Source organism: Scheffersomyces xylosifermentans, assembly GCF_036884685.1.
Source record: "Scheffersomyces xylosifermentans strain CBS 12540 chromosome Unknown RJT20scaffold_4, whole genome shotgun sequence".
Taxonomy (NCBI): domain Eukaryota; kingdom Fungi; phylum Ascomycota; class Pichiomycetes; order Serinales; family Debaryomycetaceae; genus Scheffersomyces; species Scheffersomyces xylosifermentans.
In genome coordinates this window covers 161,226-178,510 of record NW_027042942.1, presented here as the reverse complement: position 1 = coordinate 178,510, position 17,285 = coordinate 161,226, and the positions used below count along the sequence as shown (strand labels likewise).

The following is a 17,285-nucleotide window of genomic DNA, read 5'->3' as shown; positions in this document are numbered from 1 at the left end:
GTAGTATTGTATTGTATACCATATCTGCAGAATCCGAATTCCAATTCGAAATACAGAAACTGCCAGAAGCTCCCATGGAATTACTACAAAGGTCCATCACGTGCATTTTGATCTCGTCTCCTGCACTGAATTACAAGGCAATGCAGGAATGACATCATGTGTCTACATGGGACCTTTCGTTCACTCTTCCATTATGGCCATTGTGTGATGCAAGACAATGGAGTGACAAGAGACATAGTGAAAGATCATTTTTCATGGTGGTGTTGGTGGCTACACTCAGAAATCACTGACTTCCAAGCAACTTGTCGACGCAACGATACGAATCCCCCACTTGTCCCAGATTCCTCGAGTCTTCCACCTGCTACTTCTGCCCCGTAGCATCCACAGTGCCTCCGTAGTGTACCTAGCTATCTGACGAGCATCGTGTTGAACCGCTTGGGAACCGATTCTCACTACTATATTGGAGTCCACAAATTCGTCGCAGCTTAACTACAGCCAAGCACAGACTCTCGCCCCACCATAGTGCCCCTCTGTAGTAGTTATTTTTTGCTCTTTGAAAGGACCACCACCTGAAGCCATTTCCTTATTGGTGACGACGATCAAGGCTTATAGATAGTGGCACAGGATCCAGATAGTTCCAGTAACAACAACGGTACGAGAACAGGGCAAACACCAGTAAATTCTAGTGCAACCTAGAACCGACACTGAAACACCGGCGATCACACCAAAGAATATTGACTTTACCCCAAGAATCTGGAACATCTTACTGTCCCCAAGTAACACCACTTATATAGTGCACACCATCAGGTTTCTACTGAAACTAGTGACTATCGCATTATCACATTATTGTGTTCATTTGTTGATTTGTACCCCTGGCAAGTAAAATATCAACACCGGAGCCGAAGTGACACCACTGTATTGTTGTTGTCGTTGTATCTTATACCCCATACCAGGCGCTTTCCACATCCTCATCTACTTGTAAATACGAACACATCATTAATTTCCATTACTCATCGCATACCATAAGCAATCACATTGATTTCGCCATTCAACTCAATTACAAACACAATCCTCATAGCACTCTCACCGCAAAACTCATATCTACAACTATATGAATGTCTGAATTATACTTCTTCCGACACGGCCAGCGAATAGACCACGCCTTGGATAAGGACCCCTTGGCGAAACCACTTACTCCAGATTATAATGTGTATGATCCATCACTTTCCGAGGCTGCTATCAACCAGATGGAAAATGTAGCCGAGGAGATCATCAGCACAACCAACGCCTTCCCAGAATCACCACTGGAAACAACAAATCGTAAGAATGTTTTTATCCACTTCAGTCCCTATCTTCGTTGCTGTCAAACAGCAGATCTCCTTGTCACAGAACTCAAATTACTCCTACCAGAGAGATTCCCCAATTACAAGATACGTTACCAGTTGCTCTGTGACTTTGCACTTAGTGAATGGATTCATGATAAGATGCGGAACAAGCCACCGTTCGTCGACCTGAATGACGCCTATAATATGTATACTCCAAACTTGAAATTATTGAAAAACAGATCGAATTGCTCGAATTTCCGTCCAACGACAACACTTGGCCCGTACAATGGGCCAGATCTTTCCTTCAGTGACTACAAGTCTAGGTGTAAAGATTATTTCAAGCGACTTTTGGCAACCTACGAAAAAGCTTCATATATCAAGAACAAGGATATCATCATTGTAATATCACACGGCTACGCCATTAACAACTTTCTCTCATATTTCATAAACCATCCGATATTCGATGAAATACCCGAGGCTGCCATTAACATGGCTAAGAGAGTCCACATAGACGAAGATTTCCGAGATACAGATGACTCAGAAGATGGAAGTGAAGGCGAAGACGAGGTACTTGACCCAGAAGATTATACATGGAGACTTACTGTAGATTCAATGGGAATCATTGAAAATAACATCCACGAAGATACAACACTTAATTTGGAAACTGACATTGTCTACTACAAGACAAACTTTATCAAAAGAGATGAACTCGACGCAGAGCTGGGTGCTTTTACAAGGCTGGCAGCAGATAGGCCTCGTGCTTCGTTTAAAATAGAGCCATCTAGCTCTGATACTTCCACTAATAGTGGGAAGAAGACGAACTACTACACTATATGCCCATCTGCCAAGAATTGGGATTCGAAGGCAGCAAATAAGTTCAAAATAAAGGCAGAATTTCAAAAGAAGGTGATGAATGACGAATCATTCAAGAAGAGTTTCAGCATAGGTAACCATCCGTCCAAGCCAGTTAGTCCAGAAATATCTCCAAATTCAGAACCGACTCGCAACAACTCGGTCGTCGATTTATCGAAATTGCTCGACAATGATGAAATTTACAAACCGATTAAGTTGAAGTACTCCACAACTTCAGAGATACCTGTACATAAGCTTAATTCTAAAGTCAATTCACAAGTCAATTTGGCTCAGATGCAACGTGAAAGTTCACGGGGAGGTTCTCAACTGAATTTGATATCTGTGGGTTCCTCACAGCTCAATTTGTCACAAATGCAAAGGGAGATGTATGCTTCTTCAAACGATAACTCATCTGTGGACTTGGTAAAATACATATCCAATTTACAAACAAGAAAGAGATCAGTTTCAAGTCCAGCAGTCAGAGATTCATACTTTCCTATTTCTGCTATGTTAATGTCAGAAAAATTAAAGAATTCTGGATCGGAGATGTCTTTGGATTCGCTAGATGAACTCGATGCTCCAAAAGATCTCAGAGAATTACCAATACTTAGTAGTTCTCCAGTTGAAAGCATAACCCGAGCCAGATCTCAAAATTCGCTCAGTCGTGGGCGTTCATTGAATAATAAGAAAGGACGGGCAATCATGGCCAAATTTAATAAGGCTCTGAATACCATCGAAAGCGATGAAAGCGATGATAGCCAACAGAAGGTTTTCTCTTTGGCTTTCAGCAATCACCAATCGTTGCATAGGAAACCATCTACAAAGAGCTCATCAAGAGCTCAAACAACATCCCCAGTGGCTACAGCTACAAGATCCCGAAGAAACTCCATTAAGTTTATTCCCTCTGTGGTTTCTTATGAAAGGGTAAACTTTGATAGTTTGGTAAGACCGACTGAAACGTCAGAAACTACAACTGAGTTAAAGAGAAATGGATCTAAGAATGGCAAATCCGAGATTCCCGCCAAAGCACAAATCAGACCAGTGTTCTACAACTTGGATTCGGAGTCTGATGCACATTCGGACTTGTCAGACGAGGGCTCCAATGTATCTGACAATGAGAAAGTTGAACTGGATAAAAAGGAGCAGTATCTCTGGTTTGGACTGAACAGGCTGTAAGTGATAGGGGCGACATGGGAAATTTTTTTAAATGAAGAGACCTAATCTTTTGTACACTGTCTTTTCTTTCATCATATGAGTTTATACACCATTATAGATCATTTAATAAATTTTTTAATAATTTTACCAGGAAATCAGAGAGCTAACTGCGTTTAGAAAGTATCAAAGAGCATGTATAAACGATCTAGAGCCTCTATGATGGCTTGTGTCGACTTGAAAGAGAGTATTATCTGGCGTGGAATATAGATATGAGAATGGATGCGCTGATAAAGGACAGGCAATGGGGTTTAAGGTGGTCAACTTCAACTAACAATTGAAGGCATTCTACTCACCTAATGGAGAATAAACTGCAACTTAAACTAGCATCTCAACATGAACTGAGACAGCAAACTATAATATCAATGAATAACCCCACCACAAAATAAAACATCCAATCGTACAAACTAACAATCATAGATTCGCAACCATTTTCTCTCATTATGTCATAGTATGTCATAGTATGTCATGCCATGTCAAGCTACTATATTCTAACTCAATTTTCTCATAGCATCTCTTCGTATAAACTCTATAATGCTATCTCATAGTACTCTCAATCACTACCTCATACTATATCTCATATACTATACCATACTACCCTATATTAGACTACCTTATACTAATTTATGTCTCATTCTTTATTCTACCTCACACTATCTCATACTATATTGCATACTATTTCATACTATTTCATACTACCCTATCTCATACTAACTTATACCTTATGCTATAACTCATACCTTATTCTATCTTATCATACTACCCTACTCCTACTACCTCTTCCCTCCCCATACCACCCACCCTTTCTTTAACACACACAACAAATGCCCTTTCATCCAAGCGCGCGCTTTCGATAACAAAACTTCAAATTGCAGCACTGCAAGTTTAGTTACGATAAACGAGAAGGTGAGCTGTGGAGGAAAGCACTTTTGTAACAGTTTTTCTTTCTAAAGAGGATTGGATTTGATAAGGAGAGAGAAGATTGCTGGTCAATTGTATATATATATTTATATAAAGAATATATATATAAAGAATATATATATAAAGGTGTATAATAAGGTCAATTGTTAGGGACTTTATTAAAGAATATCAGAAATATCAGAAATATCAGAAAGCCATTAGTGTCAGTCAGTGGTGACCACGGAATTCACAATTCATGAGAGTGTCACTTGTGACTAACCAACAACATAATTATCTTTGAATTCGTCATAATCAACGGCTATGAATACTACAACCAAAGACTCCCATTCTCAGACTAAAACGACAGCGTTCGGACTCTCTAAAGATCTAACAGTACCCATCAACGTGAAAATATGCTATCTTAAAGCAACCAGAGATGTCAAAGACTCTCTCGCCAGTCTCTCGCAAAAGTTTGAGAACCCGGAGGTGTTCAATACCCTCTCCAATATATACCGTTTCTCCGACTTGTACGTCCAAATAGCCATATATGATGGAAACAGCAATGTGGTATCGATTCCGGTACAAACATCGTACAAGTCGTTTAATAATAACGGCAAAAGAGAGTGGGACCAGTACTTGAAATTGGCTATCAACTACAATCAAGTATCAATTGATGCCTACTTGAAGATTACAGTTTATGAGATCGTAAATACAAAACCGAAAGTGTTTGGAACAGGGTATTTATCGTTGTTCAACAAGAAGAATTCAACTCTTCGGAAAGGCTCTCAAAAGATTCCACTATTCAAAGAGAAAGACGACGATAGCAATGTTTTAGGTAAATCGAAAGGAAATAGAGTTGTTGGTGGTGCCTCTGTGGCCGATTTAGAAAGAAATATAGATTCGCTTTCTATTTCCAAGAAAAGTTCCCCTGAAACCATAAATAATGACAAATGCAGTGGCCAAGACAGATCAATAATAGAATATAATGATATCGCAGGACTCACCGATGTTGAAAGCAATCTTATACGATACGAAGACGGACAATTGAACCGGATCGGCTGGTTAGATAACTTGGTATGGTCCCACATAAATTCACTAGACAATCCAAACACAGATCACGACTACTATCTCTATCTAGAGCTACCAAACTTTGATTTACCTATTGTATACTCAGACATAACTTACCAAGCTAAGACAGGAGTACAGGCCACGCCGTATAGTCCACCAGTGACATCAAATTTACCCGAAAATGAAAATGAATTGGTCATCTACAATAAAGTTGAAATTCCAATTTCCAGCGACCTTTACGATCCTGATTTCCAATCAGGTCTCAACAACCAGAGGTATGTACTTGACCCCATACAACAAAAATCTGATAAGCTTGAGAGAGCCATCAATAATAATTCCATTTTAGATAAGGAGTTAAGGCCGTCACCAGAAGAACGTGATAAAATCATTAAGATTCTTCTCAAGCCTTCGAACTTCGAACTAACTGGAGAAGACAGAAAGTTAATTTGGAGATTCCGGTATTTCTACAGTAAGAATAATTCAATCAATGACGAAACTAGTGCAACTAGGTCATATTTGCCTAAGTTTCTCAAATCTATTGAATGGGAGAATGAAGATAATTTAAAAGAAGCATTCGAGAAAATCATTTTGCAGTATTGGTCCGCAGACAACTTGCCAATTGGTGATGCCTTAGAACTTTTGGGCGATTATTTCAATCCATATGTCCTTGGAAAGTCTGTTTTGCTGACCGCAAAATCAACAGGACCGGTAGCTCCAAATGGGCAAGAGCAAGGCAAGCAGACTTCCGAGTTGACACAGTTTGATCGTATTTTTGAACATGTGGCATATCTTCGATACATGGCTGTGCACAGATTAGAAAAGGCCAGCAGTGAGGAATTACTCTTGTATCTTTTACAGCTAGTTCAAGCTTTGAAGTACGAATCCTTAATATTCGACCCAAACGATTTACTGAAATGGCCTCTAGCTAACTTTTTGATTGACAGGCTGATCAAACATGCTCACTTAGGTAACTTCTTTTATTGGTATGTTAAGGTAGAAAAAGAAGATCAATACAATTCGCAAGCACCACATCATTCAAACTCCTTCAGAATCTATTCAATAATCCAAGATAAGTACATTGAAAAACTCAAACACTCAAAAGAGAACTTCGAAAACACGAAAAACCAAATTAAGTTAGTCAAGAAGTTGACTGATCTAGTCGAATTGCTTCGAACTTCCTTCCGTAAGAATGAAGCTACCTCAAAAAAGGTCGAGTTTTTGAGAGAGTATCTTGCCAATTCCTCCAATGAGCTTTTGAAGTTCACACCAGTACCATTGCCGTTAGACCCTTCTGTTATGATCTGTGGTTGCTATCCCGAGGAATGCTCGGTGTTTAAGTCTAGTTTGGCGCCTTTAAAAATTACTTTCAAAACAGTCCCAAACAAATCTCACTCAGCTCAACTCTTTGGAAAGAAGAGTCATAAATACAAAAAGTATCCTCTAATGTTTAAAATTGGAGATGACCTTAGGCAAGATCAATTTGTTATTCAAATTATAAATCTCATGGACCAATTGCTTAAGTCAGAAAACTTCGATCTTAAGTTGACCCCTTACAAGATCTTAGCCACTAGTCCGATAGCAGGAATGATTCAATTTGTTCCAAATGAGACTTTGGATACAATCCTTTCCATGAAATACCCAATTTCGGTATTGAATGCTGGAGGAGGTAATGCTGGAACATCAAATACTAGCGGTGAGCAGTATGCCGTGTCTAACAATGGTATATTGAGCTATCTCAGACTCCATAGTAAAGAGCTGCATCCTGTTGAACCTGAAACACCTAGTGTGTTGAACTCGTCGCAACAATCTGGAGAGAACCTGATTCAACCACTTACAGTTTTCCTTGATTTGGCAGTTTCACCTATTCTTATGGATAACTATGTGAAATCTTGTGCTGGTTACTGTGTAATCACTTATTTACTTGGAGTCGGAGATAGACATTTGGACAATTTATTGTTGTCATCAAACGGAAAATTCTGGCACGCTGACTTTGGTTATATTTTAGGGCATGATCCTAAACCGTTCCCACCACTTATGAAGTTGCCTATTCAGGTTATCGACGGTATGGGTGGGTTGGAACACGAGAACTTCAAAATTTTCCAGAATTATTGTTTTGAAACGTACACCAGGTTGCGTAAGAATAGCAATTTGATCTTGAATTTATTCCAGTTGATGTTGGATGCAAACATTCCAGATATAAAGATGGATACAGAGAGAGCCGTTGAAAAGGTCCAGGAGAAGTTTTGTCTTGAATTGAGTGACGAGGAAGCAATATTACATTTCCAGAATCTTATTACCGATAGTGTGAATGCTTTCTTTGCCGTTGTGATCGACAGATTACATACTTTAGCTCAGTATTGGAGAGCATAAACATATAGACTTAGAGAAGATTTTTAACATAGTATTCCTAGCATTAGATAATTGGAGTCTTCGAATTCGATTCATTATTAAAATTGTATAGAATACATTCAAAGTTCATATAAATAGTTGTCTACCAATAAAAGGCACTTATAGCATTACCTGAGCAACAGCCCTACCATGTCCCATCAATCCTCTTTTAACTTTCCTTTTGCTTTCTCTTCGCGAGATCTTACGGTGTAAGTATAAGCAGCGGATAGCAACCCGATAGGTGGAAAATAATCCAATACGGTCCAAAGTACACTAGGGATGATCTTCCGAATTGCCGCATCAACATTATTCTCCAATTGGAAGAGATTCTTTGTGTTGTCAATTACTAAATCAGCCCTGTGATTACGTTCTTCATTAGACATCTGACTGCTGATTCTCTTCTCGATATCGTCTCTTGACAACTCTGGATTTCTCTTAAGCAAGCGCTCAATTTGCAACTCTTTCGTAGATGAAACAGTTATTACTACACCACAGATCTTGTGTAAGCCACTCTCAAACAAGAGCGGAACATCCAAAATTACTACAGACTTGAATGTGAAATAGGCCTTTAAGATCTGGCGACCGATTTCCCATTTCACAGCTGGATGTACGATTGCATTCAACTTTGCCAACCTTTCTTTATTACCAAAAACAGCTCTGCCTAAAGCAGCACGGTTGAGCAGTTGGTCTTCTGGGTTGATCAAATCAGGTACATCTTGGGAAAACGTTTCCACTACCTTTTTGTAGGCCCTCTTACCTGGGTACACCACTTCTTTAGCAATGAGATCAGCATCGACTATCGCCAAATTATGTTTTTCCCGGATTCTCTTGGACACGGTAGACTTTCCCGTTCCAATTCCGCCGGTGAGTCCTACAATAAGCATATCAATTGAGGTATCAATGGCTATTTGAAGTGTAAGATCGAGAAGAAGAAGAAGAAGGAGAAGAATAGGAAGATAAGAATTGTGATGTGGCGCGATAGCTGTTAACTATGGGGAGAGCTTAACTATGGGGCGTGCTTAACTATGGCGAGAGCTTAAGTATAGTGAGAGTTTAACTATGGAGCTTAACTATGGAAAGAGCACACCAGAGGGCTTAATTATGGGGAGAGGTTACATACGGAGTTATGTTAAATATGGAGATGTGTTTATAGATGGAGATGTGTTTATAGATGGAGATGTGTTTATATATGAAGATATGCCAAAATATGGAGACTATGGAGAAATGTTAAATAGGGAGAAATGCTAAATATGGAGAAATGTTAATTGCTAATTATGGTGAGAGGTTAACTATGGAGAAATACTAACTATGACGAGAGAGCGTGAGAGCTTAAGTATGGTGAGTTAGAAGTCGACTCAACTCAACTCAACTTAATGACAGCGCCCTTAATTATTAACTATGGGGCTTAACTATGGAGTGATCTTTTAATTAAATTTCAAGCATCAGCTTCTACAATGAGACCACATCAGAGAAGGGGGTGAATTATATTATACATTGAATCTTATATGCTTCATGAGACCTGGTACAGTTGAAACAGAGCCCCATAATACACGGCTTGGTCTATTCCATAAGTCATATTTCATTCGGTTCTTCTCTCTTTAATGGCCCTTATAGTACTTATCCTAACAAAGCATCAATACCGACTCGATGCGTCACATGACTAACAAGAGTCCGGATCTCTTCCGACTTTATCATATGTCAATTTTCGACTAGTGGATTTTTCACTATTTCCATACTACTTCAAATCCACTTCTTTGACACTAAAAGTTAGTCATTTGCCATGCAAAAAGAGTATATTCTCGGGGCCGGGTCCATGGGCTGTTTGCTCGCACATGAGCTCAGCCAGGCCTTTCCCAAACAAGTGCAACCCATTCTTCTCTTTAGAAATCAGCTGAGATTGAATCAGTTCAGAGCAGACGGTTCCCAGGTTAGAGTCATAAGAAGAAAAGACTCTAATGTTTCGACTACAACTTCGATCTTGGATAGTGACAGACAGCCTCCTTTCAAAGACGGAAAGAAACAAACCATAGAAAATTTGATAGTTTCAACTAAAACTCACAGCACAATCAAAGCCATTGACCCATACATAGATCATCTCACAGCCAATTCTAGTATCTTGATCTTACAAAACGGTATGGGAATGGCACAACGCTTAACGGAACGCTTTTGGCCCACTTTGAAGGATAGACCCAAGATCTTTCAGGCGATTAGCTCACACGGTGCATATAAAAGTGCCCCCAGCGATATCCATTTTGTAGCACCAGGTAAATTATCGATTTCATATATCCCCAAGCCAGATGAAGACTCTCCAGACGTTGAATGCCCAGAAGCTTTCAAATACATCTTAGAAACAGAGAGTCTTAACGCATCATATTTAAAGTATGAAGACTTCCTTTTGATCCAAATGGAGAAGCTCGTAGTCAACGCTTGCATTAACCCACTATCCGCCATTTTAGATTGTTTCAATGGCCAGTTACTCTATGGAACGAATATGGTTCCTATTTACAAAAGAGTCATTAGAGAAGCAGTGGATGTATTTGAGGCCGAATTCAAGGAATTAAAGAAAATTCCACAAGCTAATGCTGTTCTAGGGAAAGAGAGACTATTAGAGACTGTTCTCACCATGAATAAAGCCACGGCTCAGAATAGTTCATCTATGAGAGAAGATGTAAAGCACTTGGCACAGACCGAAGTTGATTGGATCAATGGCTACATTGTAGACTTGGGCACTAAACATGGCATTTCTACGCCAACTAATATCATGTTGGTTGACTTGGTAAAGAGCAAATTAAGCATTGACCAGTCTATCGAACAAGAAGCTGCTAAATTAGTTGTGGAGTAGCGAGAGTTTCCTAGTTCAAACGTTTCAACTAAGATATTTCAGAGCTCAAGCTCATCATTAGCATTACATTGGGCCCTCCTATGAACATTCATTAGGGTGCTACAGTAGATAATTAGGAAGTACTTGTATATATACATATTAATCTAGTTCTTCTAAGACAGCTAATGCAATCTCCTGTCTATTTTTGTACAACACTCCGATTGTTCTCTTTCTTGCTCTGGTGAGCTCGTCGTTGTCATCATTGAACTCCAAATGCTTGTATTTGTCGCTTTCATGTAACACCTTGTGAAGTATTTCCTTTATTAATGCATTGGAATGGCTACGATACGCTGACCCATCGCTGACTCCATTTAAAAGAGCACTTAGTTTCCTGGAAGTTTGTGGGTAGTCTTCCTGAAGGACAGCAAGAACAACGTCTGTTCTAAAAGAAAGCCCGTCCTTGGTCATCGTATAATTGTCATAGTAATCGTTCTCCTTCAAAAACTCTTCTTGTCGAGGTCTTAATAAAGGAATAATGAACGAAGAAATATCTAAATCATTCCATTTATTATCCTTTGGTATAATAAAACCATACTCACAGAGCAAGAAGTCGTTGGAATGTGGACCATAGCTGAGAAACAATTGTTCTCCAGGAGTATATGAAGATGTTGTCTGGACGTGAAAGCCTAAGACATCAATTTTAATGCTGCATTGGTCGTTGCAAGAGTGGTTAAGAAAGTCAACATATGGAGCCATTGTGAAGTTATCTGCGTTAGTCTTCCCTTGAGGAATGGTCATATATAAACAACGGGAGTTAATACACATCCAAGCCCATAAGAAGAGTTCCAATGGCAAGAAGCTATGTACCAGGTCGCCATCCTCTAATTTTTCCAGTAGCACTTCTTTCACTAGGTCATAATCCCCTATGAACCTCTTGTATACCTTGTCCGTATGACTCTGAGTAGTCGTGGGTAACATTTTCAAGAGTTCGTCGTGGTGCTTCACTTCCAAAACTTTCCATATCAATGGATTCAAATCAAAGTCGGAAGAATCTGGGAGCATGTTGATAAATGGTTGCCAAAAGGACTTCTTTCCTCTTTGGTTCTCAAACGTAAGGTAGAGCGAAAGTAACTGGAATGACGTTAACTCAAGGAGTTCATTCATGCTGAATTTGGAGTAGATCTTGGTGAACTTGTCTTCTTGCACATTGAAAGGAGTATAGATGTTCAAATAATGAGGTTCTTTCAATTTTATGTTCTTATTATGCTTTGTTATGTGGCATACCACGGTATTGAAATTAATAAGAAACGACGGAGGGATCCTGAGGAGCTCTTCCGATCTTTTTATACTTTCTTTAGCTCCAATACCTCTACCACTATCTGGGAACTCTCTCACTTCAATCTTTGGCGAGATATACGAATGAGTCGATGGTTTGAGCGTTTCATCCTGGGTATTTTTAATCCACTCGAGGAGCGCATTAGTTCGGTCATCCACTGCCGTCATATCTATCAACAATGCCAGAAAAACCTATAAAAACAGAGTTCCTGAACAACATTCCGATCTGGAGATGGTATTCCATCAATTTTTTGCAATGATTCATCTTGTGGCGCGCTACTACAATTATGTAGGAGATGCTGCAATCTCCCATAGTTAAGGGCCGTTGCGCAGTATAGGTACATGTAGTGCAAATTGCTGATTAGTATAGATTCATTATAGTCGTAACTAGTGACACAGGAATGTTCTATGCTGTTCGAGAGGATCGGGGTATACTATACAATAGGTATATATCAATGGGAGTATATATATATGTATATATATATAAATTAGTAAATATCTCGTGTGCAATTATGAGGAGATAACATAGTGTAAGCAGTTGTTTCTGCTGCCCCCTATAAAGAATTGAATTAAGAACTGGAGAATTGAATCAAAAGCTGAAATAATCCTATTTCAATACTAGCTAGAATGGTGACAGTTGTGCTAATTACCGTAGTAGAATGGCGACAAAGATGTGCTATTACCGTTGTAGAACGGTGACAAAGATGTACTATTTACCGTAGTAGAATGGTGACAGTTGGGCTATTTACTGCTGTAGAACTGTTGATTGGCTCACTCTAAACGGCCTATTTCTCTTCTAACACTTAGAACATGTTAAGTGTTAACGAACTAGCTACAGACTTGGAGTCTACGGCTTTCTTGAACTCCTCAAAACTCAATTTACCATCGCCATCGTGGTCTGCTTCCATCATGGTTTTGTCTACAATCTGCTGCAATTCAGCCTCCTGAAGATTCTTTCCCACCATCATCTTCATCACAATGAACAACTCTCCATTGCCAATAAACCCGTCTCTGTCGATGTCATAAATCTTAAATGCAAACTTCAATTTATCTATCTTGCTGGTCTTACCACTGAAGGCAGACAATCCAGTAATGAATTCCTGGAAATCAATGGTCCCGCTTCCATCTTCATCGAAAACGTCCATCAACCTTGTGGCCAAGGGATTGGATGAAATTCCCGGTATCGACAAGAACTCGTTTTTATCTATGGTACCGGATCCGTCTTTGTCCAACTTCATGAACCTCTTTCTCAACCGGTCGATCTCCTCTCTGTCGAAGTTGGTTCCTTCCATGAGGTTATCCAAGAGCTGAGAAGATGCGAGTCCCATAGTGCCAGATTTCTATTATGTGAAAGTACAGATAACACCAATACGGCTATAGAGTATGATATCGTAATAAATTGATAAGGCTTTGGGTCTCTGTACCTTTACTCTTAACTACAAAGCTTGTGCCTTCTTCCTCCTTGAAGAATGCTAACTTCTGTAGAGACCATAGTTATATCACATGATATAAGAGCACATGATATAGGAGCACATGATGTGTCATCACATGATAGTACATCATATGATATAACATCACATGTTCTCCTATCACATGACCATTACGCACATGACTCCACACGCGTGATAAAAATTTCATGGATTTATCTTAACACTACAAACACAAGTTTCTTGCTTGGACACTATTCGTGTTGTATACCACCCTATGAGCAAAAGCACAGCATCCTCGCCGCAGAAACAAGCATGAACATCAACTTGGATAGTGCCAAGGATACTCTTTGCAAAAATATCCTAATTTACGGCTATTGCAAGTACGAGAATAAGGGATGTGCTTTCAGCCATACCAGAGCTCCACAAGGTGGAGCTGGAACAACTCCGAGCAATACTGCTGGAGCAGCCACCAACGGCAATAACAATGCCGCCGTGAACACGAATTCAGTTGCAAATAACACCAATCCGCCGAACGCGCCTGGTTCAGGAGTCAATTCAAATGGTGGTGGCCAGAATGCTACCGTACCACTGATATCGTCCTCTTTTGCTGCTAATTCTCCGTCAGACGGAAAACGCAAATTCAATATGAACACTCCCTCATTCCAGCCATCCAGCGTGCTGAACATGACTAGCAAGTTTGCTAATTTGTCGCCAAAAGTCAAAGAAATTCCCGTATTTGTACCTTCAGGGGGAGCTCCAGGAATGGGTCAGTCGATTTCATTGCTTTCCGCTAACAATGCCAATGGATCCGGTTTATCAGACGACTTATTGCCCCAAAAGAAGTTTAACGTATCTACTCCATCATTCACACCATCGAGTTTTAATACGGGGCAGGATTTCCCACCCAATTCATCCGCTGGTTCGCAACCACCGGCTACAAACCCATATTTGCCTAATAATCAAAATACCCTTCCTCAGGGATCAGGGCCGTCAGAAGTGTATTTCCAGCAACTGGCCAATGCATACCCATTACAATATCATTTGTATGCCCCTGCACCTCCACCTAGATTGACTATACCATTACCTCCCCACGAAACAAATGCAAACCTGATGTTCATTCCCAATGACTTGAGAGAGACCCTTCAAAAGAGAAATGAGGCCACCCTTCAGACATTGCCAAGATCGAACTTGCCTGATCATATCAACATATATCATTCTTTGGTGCCAATCGATAAAAATTACGAACCCGTGTCCAAAGTGTGGTGCGTACCATCTTCCATATATAAAGTGTTCTCCAATGTTGACGGGAACCCATATGCCTTAAGAAAAATAGAGCACAACTTTGCCATTGTCAACGAAGCTCCATTTAAAACCATCAAGAAGTGGAAACAAGTGAAGAATGCTAATATTGTCCAACTACAGGAAGCTTTCACCTCGATGGCTTTTGGAAAATCATGTTTGATTGTTGTTTATGACTATTTCCCTAACGCCTCTACATTACTCGAGCATCACAAGAGGGCTGGAATGCGTACTGAGCCTATAACTGAAGAAATACTTTGGACATATTTAATCCAACTTATCAACGTCTTGCTTGCGGTTCATGAAAAGGGCTTGGCTGCTCGCTCAGCTCTTGATTTGACTAAAGTCCTTGTAACTAATAAGAACAGGCTCAGATTGTCCAACTGCGGTATTACAGACATTTTAAACTATGAGAAGGATGAAGAAGAAATTTCCAAATCGCATAATTATTTCCAAAGCTTACAAAGGAAGGACATCTTACTTTTGGGCAAGTTGATATTAGACTTGAGTATTTTGACCATTCCAAATAGCTTGAGAAATCAATCCAAAAATGAACTTTTGGGATATTTGAGAACTTCCTCAACCATCAATTTCAGCAACGATTTCCTTGAGGTTTTGACTAAGTTGAATGAAGAGTCAGCAGAGTTTGACTTGTACAAATTTAACCAAAGATACTTGACCAATAGAGTATTTAGTCTCATGAACAACTTAGAAGATTCGGCTGACTTCATGGAGGCACAAATGTCTACGGAACTCGAAAACGCACGCTTATTTAGATTACTCACTAAGCTTAATTTCATCATCGACCGTCCGGAAGCTAAAGATTGGACTGAGAATAGTAGTAAATACATCATCAAATTATTTCGTGACTATGTTTTCTTCCAGTACGATGAATTTGGCAAGCCTATAGTTGACTTGTCGAGAGTTTTGACCAACTTGAACAAATTAGATGCTGGTATCGACGAGAAGTTCTTGTTGGTCAGCAGAGACGAGAAGAATTGCATAATTGTGAGCTACAAAGAGATTCGAGACACGATAGACTCAGTTTTCCGCAATCTTTCAAGAGATTAGTTGGGGAAATGATCATCATTTGGGCAAAGCGGGCGTAAATTTCCTCGCAATGATTTGGGCAAACTTATTCTATTTTAGTCATCATCAACGGAGCATTTTGGTGGACTCAACTAGTCAGTAATATCTCGACTAGTAGGAGTAACTGACTTCAATAACACGAGGAATCATTTCTTTTGGGTGCAAACACCATTTTTGCAAATGGAACCATCTCGTCACTCAAATGGACATTCCACGTGACATTATGTACATTATTACTAAATATACACTAATAACCTATATCTGTCATATATTTTAGAAATCTTAAAAGCACACCATTATAGTTCCCAGGCCCTGTTCCGGAACCCACACCGGGGCTAACACTATGACACATAAAATGGTGCCCGACTCATCTATGACTAAAGTGCACAACCTCACGACTCAAATGACACTATGAATCATTCTTCGGCATAAACCAAAAGGAACCGACTTCGGACAAACGCAGCATCATGACATGACGGGTCGTGTGCTTTGGCAAAGAACATCAGTGGGTGAAATAGGAGCTGAGTCAGTGATGGTGAGAGGAGAGAGAATGATGTCTGGGCAGTTAGGGCGGTGAGAAGTGACCAGGAGCAGTTACTAGTGACCAGTTGCTAGTGAGACCGTGGGTTGTTTTGGTGGTAACTGGCTTTTCTAATAAAAAAATTAATAGTTAGACCTGGTTGCAACTGACGTCCCACTACTATTAGTACAGTGTATTGCACATTGATACTCTCACTCGCTCGCTCTCTCTCTCTCACTTCGGGTCATCTTCGCAGACAATACCCCACCGCCCATTCACTCTGTGGCACTTTTGTGCACTTTGTCCATGTCTTTTGTTCGTTCGCAGTCTTCCTTCGGCACCTCAAGTCATGTGACCTATGCCATTCCATCTCGTTTGACTCATCCTCCATCCAGAAAAGCAATGACTGATAAGATAGTGCCCACTATATACACGTCGCGGTGAGTAATTCTCACCCACCACAGTTAAAAAGAAACTTTGTCCCAGTATATAAACGCTGGCGTTCCCAATCAAACAGTATGGCTACCATTTAGAAACCAGGTTAATTCATTAGTCTACAACACTCCATCATCCAGCGTTTTGTAGTTGATTCGATTACCACTCGTCAGCATCCGCTTATCTGTTTTGCGATTATTTTAGTGTTTTTATTGTTTGTATCTGATTAGGTTTCTTGTTTGTCCTTAATCCTTGGGTTATTATTATTATTATTATTATTATTATTGTTAGTATTTGTTATCAGTTAGGTTTATTTCCTGTGAAGCGTGTTGTTAAAGAAGAAAACATCGCTCACTACAGTTATTTTGGGTCAGTCTTACCGTTGTAGGACTTATTAGTATTATTGTTTATTATCATCATTTCGGATAAGGATTTGGATTTAGGAGTTTTCGTTTCCGGGTCTCGTTATTTATCTATCTACATCTTCGAATTCTAACTGGTTTCAGAGTTCGTTGTATTGCAGAAAATCATCAAATCATCACCATTATCACTACATCGCTAGTGTACCAAGTTTAAAGTGCCTTAAGTTTAATTTTATTATTATTATTGTT

At 39.7% G+C, this 17,285-nt stretch overlaps 7 protein-coding genes across 7 annotated transcripts; 4 read left to right on the top strand and 3 right to left on the bottom strand. All coding sequences in view use genetic code 12, as the record gives it.

The window, feature by feature from the left end:
• Positions 1–1,115: 1,115 nt before the first annotated feature.
• RJT20DRAFT_106670 (uncharacterized protein) lies at positions 1,116–3,507 on the top strand (the record flags this gene model as incomplete). Its single annotated transcript, XM_064915732.1, has 2 exons — positions 1,116–2,456; positions 2,535–3,507. The coding sequence occupies 2 exons, from the start codon at positions 1,116–1,118 to the stop codon at positions 3,351–3,353; spliced, it is 2,160 nt and encodes a 719-aa protein (XP_064774102.1). The 3' UTR covers positions 3,354–3,507.
• Positions 3,508–4,610: 1,103 nt separating this feature from the next.
• On the top strand, positions 4,611–7,727 carry VPS34 (phosphatidylinositol 3-kinase; the record flags this gene model as incomplete). The annotated part of the gene is made up of 2 exons (XM_064921628.1): positions 4,611–5,124; positions 5,269–7,727. 2 exons carry the CDS (start codon positions 4,611–4,613, stop codon positions 7,725–7,727), a joined length of 2,973 nt encoding a protein of 990 aa, XP_064774101.1.
• Positions 7,728–7,815: 88 nt separating this feature from the next.
• RJT20DRAFT_41208 (putative dephospho-CoA kinase) lies at positions 7,816–8,743 on the bottom strand. The gene has a single exon (XM_064920038.1). The coding sequence runs from the start codon at positions 8,627–8,629 to the stop codon at positions 7,904–7,906; it is 726 nt and encodes a 241-aa protein (XP_064774100.1). The 5' UTR covers positions 8,630–8,743; the 3' UTR covers positions 7,816–7,903.
• Positions 8,744–9,491: 748 nt separating this feature from the next.
• Positions 9,492–10,708, top strand: RJT20DRAFT_127781 (2-dehydropantoate 2-reductase). Its single transcript, XM_064917084.1, has one exon. The coding sequence runs from the start codon at positions 9,526–9,528 to the stop codon at positions 10,585–10,587; it is 1,062 nt and encodes a 353-aa protein (XP_064774099.1). The 5' UTR covers positions 9,492–9,525; the 3' UTR covers positions 10,588–10,708.
• RJT20DRAFT_127780 (protein-lysine N-methyltransferase) lies at positions 10,709–12,134 on the bottom strand. Its single transcript, XM_064917083.1, has one exon. The coding sequence runs from the start codon at positions 12,067–12,069 to the stop codon at positions 10,726–10,728; it is 1,344 nt and encodes a 447-aa protein (XP_064774098.1). The 5' UTR covers positions 12,070–12,134; the 3' UTR covers positions 10,709–10,725.
• Positions 12,135–12,704: 570 nt separating this feature from the next.
• On the bottom strand, positions 12,705–13,229 carry CNB1 (calcineurin regulatory subunit B; the record flags this gene model as incomplete). Its single annotated transcript, XM_064920600.1, has 1 exon — positions 12,705–13,229. One exon carries the CDS (start codon positions 13,227–13,229, stop codon positions 12,705–12,707), a length of 525 nt encoding a protein of 174 aa, XP_064774097.1.
• Positions 13,230–13,643: 414 nt separating this feature from the next.
• Positions 13,644–15,701, top strand: PAN3 (Pan3p; the record flags this gene model as incomplete). The annotated part of the gene is made up of 2 exons (XM_064921588.1): positions 13,644–13,758; positions 13,882–15,701. 2 exons carry the CDS (start codon positions 13,644–13,646, stop codon positions 15,699–15,701), a joined length of 1,935 nt encoding a protein of 644 aa, XP_064774096.1.
• Positions 15,702–17,285: the final 1,584 nt, after the last annotated feature.